This window comes from Lucilia sericata, unplaced genomic scaffold (assembly GCF_015586225.1).
Source record: "Lucilia sericata isolate MDLA Ls3-8-SP2 unplaced genomic scaffold, ASM1558622v1 Contig000144F_arrow, whole genome shotgun sequence".
In the NCBI taxonomy this organism is placed as follows: Eukaryota; Metazoa; Arthropoda; class Insecta; order Diptera; family Calliphoridae; genus Lucilia; species Lucilia sericata.
Window position 1 is genome coordinate 558,283 of NW_023994176.1, and position 11,355 is coordinate 569,637.

At 27.8% G+C, this 11,355-nt stretch overlaps 1 protein-coding gene across 1 annotated transcript in view; it reads left to right on the forward strand.

The window, feature by feature from the left end:
* LOC119601135 (dystrophin, isoforms A/C/F/G/H-like) overlaps positions 1-11,355 on the forward strand; it is a 67,141-nt gene that overhangs the window by 35,767 nt on the left and 20,019 nt on the right. The window contains exon 3 of the mRNA XM_037951895.1: positions 7,068-7,222. Coding sequence (XP_037807823.1) covers positions 7,068-7,222 — 155 coding nt within the window. The remainder of the gene's footprint in view (positions 1-7,067; positions 7,223-11,355) is intronic.

The following is an 11,355-nucleotide window of genomic DNA, read 5'->3' on the forward strand; positions in this document are numbered from 1 at the left end:
AACACCCTCTAATGTAAAAGATTTACAATGTAACAATAACCTTTTTCTGTTCGAGTCTCTGATGATGAGTTTGCTGGTAATACATCATGCCAATGATGATTATGGTGTGAGTTTTGGCATTAGAGCGGTATCTGTATCACACTATCATATTTCATGCTGCTGCAGCAATCGTCATCTAACCAACAGCAAGCATTCAACCATTCAAAACAATCGTTCATTTTACCAATTCCTTGCGATAACAAATCATCTTAAAGACCATCAAATATCATTCGATTCAATACATTCATTTTAACTTCGCTTCAATTCAATCACCACAACAGCTCACACACTACCTCACTCACCAATTGGCAAACACAGTCAAACAGTCGGACAGACGTGTATGTACATTGCTGGTCAACAACACTTTTAAAATATGTTTGGTATTATTACAGCTGTGATAATTTAAAGAGCACACTTATTAAAATTCATAGTGTTTATATAGAATTTTTGAATTTAAATTTCAAATTATAAATGATTTGCTGAACCAACTTCTCTTCAAAATTACACTGCTATATATATTCTCTTCACTGTCACATTTTCCAAAAAAAAAAAATGTATGTATTCACACTATTTGCTATCATCACTCTTGACATTTGAATAATGTTGTTACAATCGCTTTTTTCAATTTTTCTTCATCATCATTTTGAGAGCTTTCAAATATGCGGGCCAACACGAAATATCGAAAAATATCATCATGAGGATGTGATTTTTACATCTGTTATATGTTTTTTGTATGTTCAAACGATTTTGAGTTGTAGGCATGATAATAAGTATGTGCTCAGTCATAGGTAAGTAATTATTATTGGTGTTTGAATAAAATTAGATAGTATATTAATTATAGTATAGGCAATCAATACTCTGTATTATAAACATTTGAAATTTAATATTAAGTATTAACGAAGGAAATTGTGCAATAAAAATATTGTGTAAAAGTATTTAAGCCGTATGATGACGATATGTAGATGGACAAATTTGAAAAATAGCTATTCTGGTATTTTTAGTTAATTTCTACGAACATTTTTGAACACAATGCGATTCTTTTTCATTCATACTGTAATTCTAGTTTTGTTGTATTTCAGTTCGAGTTCAGTTCTAGTTCAGTTCTAGTTCAGTTCTAGTTCAGTTCTAGTTCAGTTCTAGTTCAGTTCTAGTTCAGTTCTAGTTCAGTTCTAGTTCAGTTCTAGTTCAGTTCTAGTTCAGTTCTAGTTCAGTTCTAGTTCAGTTCTAGTTCAGTTCTAGTTCAGTTCAGTTCTAGTTCAGTTCTAGTTCAGTTCTAATTCAGTTCTAATTCAGTTCTAGTTCAGTTCGAGTGAAAAATATCAAATATTCCGAAAATGTATTAAAAATAAAAATTTTTCCGAAAATTTATTAAAAAGGGAAAGGAATTTACTGAATCAAAAAAATCTTCTAAAATTTGTTATTTGAATACCCCTAGTATTTTTTGATATTCCAACTAACCGCTAATGATTTGTTTAGGCTAGAAAAAAAACACATTCTTGAAAACTTTTGTTTAAACTATTTAATACTAATTGATATAAGTAAAGTATAAACAAAAAAATAAATAACAAATAGCAGCAAATATTTTATTTACTAATTTAGTCACGTATTTTTCATTATGCCGGTAGACAAATTTAGATAATTTCCAATTATTTTTGTTCATTCTAATAGAAAAACTACATAATTTTGCACAAAATATATTTAGTTACCAACAACTGCAGTCTCTAATGAAAGCAACTTCCCCTTGAGTGTTTTTATAACCCAAAAGAGAAACTATTACACAATTTTTAAACCTGAAAAAAAAAATCAATTGTAATTCCATAGAACTCTTCATTTCTTAAAAATTCTGTTGTGTAGTGTTGCTCGTGTTGGTTTTTAACAAAAAACTATTTTATTTTTTGTCTTCTTTATGGCACTCACTCACTTGCCACTCACTCTGCTTCTAGTCAATTTCATTGCTAATTAGTTTGGTTATGACGACCAGGTTGCTGGAGTTGTCAGTTAAAGTGGCCTTTTAAGGTAAATCAATCTTAACGGTTAATTAATTTAACAACTACCTGCTATTTTAGACCATGTTGAACTACTCCTTCTACTTCTTCTTTGGGTTTATTAACAGTTTTTTTGTTTTAGTGGAAATTGATTTTAAATGTCAATTTATTAATACCCAGCTCATTGACTTTTTCATTTTAATATCTATTGGCATAATTTCCCTCCAAAAACAATGTGTTTGGAGTGGTGGACAAGTAAAGGGGAAACTATTTGTTAAATTTTGTTCGATGGCCGGAAATGTGTGTGTGTCTGCTGCTTAGCACAAGAGTAAGGAATATTTATCGTATCATTGGACAGGCTAATCATAGGGTTTTATCATCAACTAACATTGTTTAGACACTTTAGTTCATTGAGTTGTGTATGTGACGGCAGTAAACTGTAACAGTTTATTAACTGTTTAATTTTTAGTAATTTTCAAAAAATTTCTATTTTAGAAAATTTTTTTCTTTAATAAATTTTCTTTAGTAATTTTTTTTTGCAAAATTGTTATAACTAATCTACACATGACATATTTTACACCTACACTAACATCTGTAGAACATTTTTAAAATAAACTACAAAAAGTGCTGCCTACTTGTAGGCTTAATGCCTAATAAACTGTTTAAATAATTAAGTGTCATTTTTCTTTAAAACTTAAATTGTTATAAAAACACTAACAAACAAACTATTTAAGTTATTTTCCACTCTAGAAAATTTTCATTCTATTGTTTTTTGATAAACTAATTGAATTTAATTAAATTTAAACTGGCAAAAATTTAAATGTTTTTTTTTTTCAATTGTAACACATTATACACATATTTTGTCACTGTTTAATATTTAAACAAAAATATTTATTTAAAACTCTAGTTATTTTTTTAATTTTTGCTCAACAACTAATTTGACATAAATTGAAACACATTGACCCAATTTAGTTAAAATAACAACAACAAAAAAATATTTTTGCATAAAGAAAACATAGAACATTTATACATAGTATTTAAATAAATTTATTTTGTTTACATTTACTTATGTAGTGCTATGTTTGTGCCTGTACAGACATGTTTGTGTGATTGTGTGAATTAGCTTGTCACTAGTGATGACAGCATGATATAAACAAAATGTTAGAAATAAAACTAATGACGGCCAGCAATATTATTTATAATACACAATTTGAAAAACATTTGCCAGTACTACGAAAACAGTAATAAAAAACCAATAGATTTACTCTATAGCTTTGGCCGCTAGACGATTTTGTGTCTGATTTTAAACTGCTAATTGATTGAAGCAAATAAAAGTTTTAAAATTGAACATTTTTAAGCTACACTAAAGAAAAGTTAAAGCAATGGTCGACTGATCCTGAATATTCTAGTTCAGTTCTAGTTCAGTTCTAGTTCAGTTCTAGTTCAGTTCTAGTTCAGTTCTAGTTCAGTTCTAGTTCAGTTCTAGTTCAGTTCTAGTTCAGTTCTAGTTCAGTTCTAGTTCAGTTCTAGTTCAGTTCTAGTTCAGTTCTAGTTCAGTTCTAGTTCAGTTCTAGTTCAGTTCTAGTTCAGTTCTAGTTCAGTTCTAGTTCAGTTCTAGTCAGTTCTAGTTCAGTTCTAGTTCAGTTCTAGTTCAGTTCTAGTTCAGTTCTAGTTCAGTTCTAGTTCAGTTCTAGTTCAGTTCTAGTTCAGTTCTAGTTCAGTTCTAGTTCAGTTCTAGTTCAGTTCTAGTTCAGTTCTAGTTCAGTTCTAGTTCAGTTCTAGTTCAGTTCTAGTTCAGTTCTAGTTCAGTTCTAGTTCAGTTCTAGTTCAGTTCTAGTTCAGTTCTAGTTCAGTTCTAGTTCAGTTCTAGTTCAGTTCTAGTTCAGTTCTAGTTCAGTTCTAGTTCAGTTCTAGTTCAGTTCTAGTTCAGTTCTAGTTCAGTTCTAGTTCAGTTCTAGTTCAGTTCTAGTTCAGTTCTAGTTCAGTTCTAGTTCAGTTCTAGTTCAGTTCTAGTTCAGTTCTAGTTCAGTTCTAGTTCAGTTCTAGTTCAGTTCTAGTTCAGTTCTAGTTCAGTTCTAGTTCAGTTCTAGTTCAGTTCTAGTTCAGTTCTAGTTCAGTTCTAGTTCAGTTCTAGTTCAGTTCTAGTTCAGTTCTAGTTCAGTTCTAGTTCAGTTCTAGTTCAGTTCTAGTTCAGTTCTAGTTCAGTTCTAGTTCAGTTCTAGTTCAGTTCTAGTTCAGTTCTAGTTCAGTTCTAGTTCAGTTCTAGTTCAGTTCTAGTTAGTTCAGTTCTAGTTCAGTTCTAGTTCAGTTCTAGTTCAGTTCTAGTTCAGTTCTAGTTCAGTTCTAATTTCAGTTCTAGTTCAGTTCTAGGTCCAGTCTCGTTCAGTTCTAGTTCAGTTCTAGTTTCAGTTCTAGTTCAGTTCTAGTTCAGTTCTAGTTCAGTTCTAGTTCAGTTCTAGTTCAGTTCTAGTTCATTTCTAAGTTCAGTTCTTAGTTCGTTCTAGTTCAGTTCTAGTTCAGTTCTAGTTCAGTTCTAGTTTCAGTTCTAGTTCAGTGTCTAGTTCCAGTTCTAGTTCAGTTCTAGTTCAGTTCTAGTTCAGTTTCTAGTTCATTTCTAGTTCAGTTCTAGTTCGTTCTAGTTCAGTTGTCTAGTTCAAGTTCTTAGTTCAGTTCTAGTTCAGTTCTAGTTCAGTTCTAGTTCAGTTCTAGTTCAGTTCTAGGTTCAGATTCTCAGTTCCGTTCTAGTTCAGTTTCTAGTTTCAGTTCTAGTTCAGTTCTAGTTCAGTTCTAGTTCAGTGTCTAGTTAGTTCTAGTTCAGTTCTAGTTCAGTTCTAGTTCAGTTCTAGTTCAGTTCTAGTTCAGTTCTAGTTCAGTTCTAGTTCAGTTCTAGTTCAGATCTAGTTCAGTTCTAGTTCAGTTCTAGTTCAGTTCTAGTTCAGTTCTAGTTCAGTTCTAGTTCAGTTCTAGTTCAGTTCTAGTTCAGTTCTAGTTCAGTTCTAGTTCAGTTCTAGTTCAGTTCTAGTTCAGTTCTAGTTCAGTCCTAGTTCAGTCCTAGTTCAGTTCTAGTTCAGTTCTAGTTCAGTTCTAGTTTAGTTCTAGTTCAGCTCTAGTTCAGTTCTGGTTCAGTTCTAACTCACTTTCAGTTCCTTCCTCTTTCGAAACAAAAATAAATTTGGTTTCTGCCAAAACGTGCCTTCATACAGCTTCCTTGAAGCCTACTTTGCCTACTATAGGAAGCAATTTTTCAAACTGTTTTGTTTTTTAATTTTTTTGCAGAGTAATTTGCAGTTAAATAAATTATTTGTTATTTAAGCATTTGTTTGTGCAACATGTTCATTTCATAGTTATAGTAGTTGTTGTTTTTATAGCAATAGTTTTAGCAGTAGAAGTTTTGTCATTTGTAGGATTCATTAGCACCAAACTATACGTGTTTATTATCATCATTTCTCATTTTCATATGAAATGAAAAAACGAAACACTTTTTCTTTATACTGGTTTATCCGAATAGTAATTGAAAGTAGTGACATTGAAAAGTTTTTAGAGAATATGGAAATTTTTTGTAATAAATGAGTCAAATAAGTTTGGTATATTTTTATATTTTAAAAACATTTTTATTATTTTCGTTTCTTTTTAAAACTTTTTAATGCACCCTCGTAAAAAATGTATTTTCAACCAGCAGCTAACCAATATTCTATTCTCTATTTGGTAATTTTTCTTAGCACTTTTTTTATTTTGCATACTTTTTTCGTTTTATTTTTTCTTAACTCAAGTATGAGTTTATTTATATTTTTCTGGTAATAAAACTAAACTACTGTGCAAATAATCTTTGACTGAGCACTCATACTGCTTATATTTTTGCAATTACGTTTAGTAATCATTAGAAATTTGTTGCGGTACAAAAATTACTTGTAGTTAAATAACAAAATTATAATAAAATTTAATTAAAGAAGAAGGAAAAAAACTAGAAAAACTAAACTATTACTAACAACTATTTAGTAGAAACAAAAAACTAAATGTTATGTTTGTGATTAAACTAAAGCCGGTTGATGTGGAAAATGGTTGGTATTAAAACGTTTGTTTATTAAGGAGTTTTATTTGAAGAAAATAGTTCTTAGAAAATTTACTAAAAATAGCAAAATTTTCGAAAATTTATTAAAAATAGTAAATTTTTGAAAAGATTACTAAAAATAGCAAATTTTTAAAAAAATTACTAAAAATAGAAAATTTTTCGAAAATGAACTAAAAACAGCAAATTTTTTGAAAATTAACCAAAAATAGCAAATTTTTTGAAAATGAACTAAAAATAGCAATTTTTTTGAAAATTAACCAAAAATAGCAATTTTGTTGAAAATTTACTAAAAATAGCAAATTTTTCAAAAATTTACTAATAATAGCAAATTCCCCAAAAATTTACTAATAATAGCAAATTTAAATAGCAAATACCCCAAAAATTTACTAATAATAGCAAAATTTTTAAAAATAGCAAATTCTCCGAAAATTAACTAAAAATAGCAAATTCTCCAAAAATTTACTAAAAATAGCACATTCTTAAAAAAAAAATAGCAAATTCTCCAAAAATTTACTAAAAATAGCAAATTCTCCGAAAATTTACTAAAAATAGCAAATTCTCCGAAAATTTACTAAAAATAGCAAATTCTCCAAAAATTTACTAAAAATAGCAAATTCTCCAAAAATTTACTAAAAATAGCAAATTCTCCAAAAATTTACTAAAAATAACAAATTTTTCGAAAATTTACTAAAAAGTAGCAAATTCTCGAAACTTTACTAAAAATATCAAATTCTCCGAAAATTTACTAAAAATAGCAAATTTTTCAAAAATTCAGTAAAATAGCAATTTTTTTGAAAATTCACTAAAAATAGCAAATTTTTCGAAAATTCACTAAAAATAGCAAATTTTTCAAAAATTCACTAAAAATAGCAATTCTTTTCGAAAATTCACTAAAATAGCAAATTTTTTACTTAAAAGCATTTTTTTAGATTTTGAATTTTTTTTTTTCTAATTTTTTTCATTTTTTTTTACAGATGAACGCCAAGATATACAAAAGAAAACATTTACCAAATGGATCAATTCACATTTAATCAAGACCCAGTGTACCCCGGTCAATGATCTATTTTTGGATTTAAGAGATGGTCATCGTTTGTTGGCCCTACTAAGTGTTTTAACAAATACACAATTGGTAAGTTTCAAAAAAGCTAAATTAATAAAACAAATATCAAATAAAGACCAATTATAATAAATAATTCTAACTTGATTGGATCTAGCAATACTCTGTAATCAACATTTAATTTAAAATAAATTTCCCTAGAAACTATTTTCTTTTGCTTATTACACTCAAACATAAGTTTTAATTAAATTCCAAAAATAATATTGCATAACAATTTGCTTATTATGTTGTTTATACCAGTTTCTCTCTTTAATTAAAATCTAGTCTTTAAATATTCCTTTAATATTTTAAAATATCTGAATATGTAATCAGAAAACCACATTCATGTAAATTTCTCTTCCTTTCAATCAAAAATATTCTCAAAATTATACACTTTGTGGTTGAACTTTTGGCATTTGTGGTTTAAGATAGAAGACAGCAATAAATAGATAAAAAAAAAACAATATTTTTACTACAGCATTAGTTATGGATAAATATTACTCTATGTAGAAAATATTGCAGTTGAAGGAGAAATATTGTACAAGGAAGATGGATATAAAAAGTAAATAAAAATCTAGTTAATAACACTAGATGACAGCAGGAGAAAATTAAAACAAAATGAAATAAAAATTTAAAGAAATCTTAGTTTGCAGAAAATTTAATTAAAAAAGCAAATTTTGACGAAAATTTCCTAAAGAAAGCAAATTTTGTCGAAAATTTCCTAAAGAAAGAAAATTTTTCGAAAATTTCCTAAAGAAAGAAAATTTTTCGAAAATTTCCTAAAAAAAAGAAAACTTTTCGAAAATTTCCTAAAGAAAGGAAATTTTTCGAAAATTTCCTAAAAGAAAAAATTCTTAAAAAAAGCAAATTTTGCAGAAAATTAGCTTAATGTTGTCCTTTGCTGTCTAGTGTAAGTTATTTACTTACTTGTATGCAGTAAAATGTCACATTGCCAATCATCAATATGTCAATAACAGTTGACACAGAATAATCTGGTTAAAACAGCAAGAAAATATTTAATAATGAAATATTGTACAAAATATTGGTTTAGTAATAGTTGTAGCTGAAACATATTTATACCCTACACCACTAGAGTGGGGAGGATATTATGGGTTTGTGCTGATGTTTGTAACACCCTAAAAGTACACCTACCTTAAAGTAGGCTCAGAATCACTTTCTCAGTCGATTAAGCTATGTCCATCTGTATGCCCTTCGGTCTGCCTGTATATCCGTCTGTCTGTCTGTCTGTCTGTATGTCCATCTGTGTGTCCATATTAACTTAGTGCGCACCCTACAGTTCGCAATTTTTAATATAATTTGATAAAATTTGGCACATACTCTGACTGTCTGTCTGCCTGTCTGTTTGTGTGTCTTTCTGTGTGAATGTCCGTCTCTGTGTCCCTGTAAATTTAGTGCGCATGCTACAGGTCTCAATTTTAAGGATAATTTGATGAAATTTTGAACATACTCTTTAAGGACCACAGCTATTGAAAATGGTTAAAATCGGTCCATTATTTCGCATAGCCCCTATACAACCGTACCTCCCAAATAGGGCTTTTGAGCTCATCAATATTTTAACTATTCTTGTATCACTCCAAGTTTCAGCAAAACTTAGTTTTATATAAATCTTAATGATATTGCTGATTTTGTAACATAATCACTAATGTAGGGTATTATATGATCGGCCATGCCCTACTATAAATTCTTACTTGTTTATATTCAATTTTCACCTTTATACACATCCTTTTTCCAGGAATTGTAGTTGTACGATTATTTTTAATAGGCATCAAGTTTAATTAACTTTTAAGGCATTTAAAAAAGTGTTGAACTGTATTTTTACAATGAAATTTGTATTGAATTAATTTTAAAAGAATTTTTGTGGTTTTGGACCCAGAAACAATTTTAACATTTTTAAATAAATAGAAGTCTTTTAACATTGAATAGTTGTTAAGATTTGTTTAACATTTATTTTTGATATTTTTGTGTCAATAGTTTTTGATACAAATTGAAAACTATAAAAGCAAAATTTCAATCAAGATTTGTTACATTACATAGATTTATGAATAAATCATATTTAAAATTGTTTTTTCTATGCTCTATTTAAGAGAAAAGTTCAAGTACATTGTTGCGTATGAGTGTTAAAATGTAAGTGAAAATAATATTGTATCACTCATACGCCGTGAAGCTGATTTTGAATACTATGAAGTTTTTAAAATAAATAATTTTCAACAATGGAAGAAGAAACAACTAAAACTATTACAGATATTTTAAAGCTTATCTATTCAAGGAATTAAAAGCTAGAATTTTAATTCACTTTTTGTTTTCCAAATCATCATCTCCTTTCTGTTTTCTATACAAAATTCCTTTAATTTGTTTTGTAAACCTTTTCAAGTTAGCTTTTTAAAAATGCTTTAAAACTGACATTTTCTTTAAACTTAATAAACCTTTTATTTGCGTCAAAAATGTCAGTTTGTTTTCCAAAACGTGGGTGTATTTTCATCTTATACTACATGTTACAGCCTTTGGTGCTTTAGAGTTAAAGACTTAATAATGTTTTCCACCATAATCTTGCATCATACATATTTACTTTATCTTAAATTTAAAACCATTTTTATTTTCATTTTTCTACTTTTTCTACTCTATATAAAAATAAAAACTCTGACTTTTGATATTCATTCATTAAACAAGATAAATCCTAAATGTAAGAAAGAAAAAAGAGGAATTAAATACAAAACATTGTATAAATAGCTAAACTACTAACCCTAGTTTTATGAACTACAACCAAAGACAAGCAACTACAGTTTTTTTCTGTACATGACCTTGAAAATTAAATTGAATGTTTGAATGTACTATGTTATGGCAAACATAATGACCATCAACAACATGACTAAAACTGCTAGGATTATGCATACATACTGTATTTTTTTTTTTGCATACGAACTTACTTGCTTGTATAAAGAAGGTTAGATATTAGGGAGGTTCTCAAAAACAATAACTAAGAAATTTTAATTTTTAGATATTTTACTAAAAGTTAAACTACTTATGTTTGTTACTTACAAATAGTGTCACCTTAGTGGCCATACCTTCTTACATATGGTTGCTCTGTATGTTTATAAATGTTTTTTATACTCACACTTCTGCAGCCATTTTCAGCGAGACCTTGACTTTGTTTTTGTTTTTAACTACAGTACAGTAGTTACAAGTATTTATGAAATAGTAGAATAACAAACACCAATTCCAATAAGATTTCTTAAAGTTTTCATATTGTCAATAAGGAAATTTTTTCGAAAAACTACAATCCTTCACGAGGAAATTTTTTGCGAAATTTGCTTACTTTAGGAAATATTCCAAAAATTTCAAAAATTTTCCTTTCTCCTTTCGAAAAATTTCCTTTCTTTAGGAAATTTTTGCAAAATTAGCTTTCTTTAGGAAATTTTTCGGAAAGTATCCTTTCTTTAGGAAATTTTCGAATAATTTCCTTTCTTTATCGAAAAATTTGCTTTCTTTAGAAAATTTTCGAATAGTTTGCTTTATTTAGGAAATTTTCGAATAGTTTGCTTTATTTAGGAAATTTTCGAATAATTTGCTTTCTTTAGGAAATTTTCGAAAAATTTTCTTTCTTAAGGAAATTTTCGAAAAACTTTCTTTCTTAAGGAAATTTTCCAAAAATTTTCTTTCTTAAGGAAATTTTCCAAAAATTTTCTTTCTTTAGGAAATTTTCCAAAAATTTTCTTTCTTTAGGAAATTTTCCAAAAATTTTCTTTCTTTAGGAAATTTTGCAAAAATTTTCTTTCTTTAGGAAATTTTCCAAAAATTTTCTTTAGGAAATTTTCCAAAAATTTTCTTTCTTTAGGAAATTTTCCAAAAATTTTCTTTCTTTAGGAAATTTTCGAAAAATTTCCTTTCTTTAGGAAATTTTCGAAAAATTTCCTTTCTTTAGGAAATTTTCGAAAAATTTACTTTCTTTAGGAAATTTTCGAAAAATTTACTTTCTTTAGGAAATTTTCGAAAAATTTACTTTCTTTAGGAAATTTTCGAAAAATTTCCTTTCTTTAGGAAATTTTCGAAAAATTTACTTTCTTTAGAAAATTTTCGAAAAATTTACTTTCTTTAGAAAATTTTCGAAAAATATACTTTCTTTAGAAAATTTTCGAAAAATTTACTTT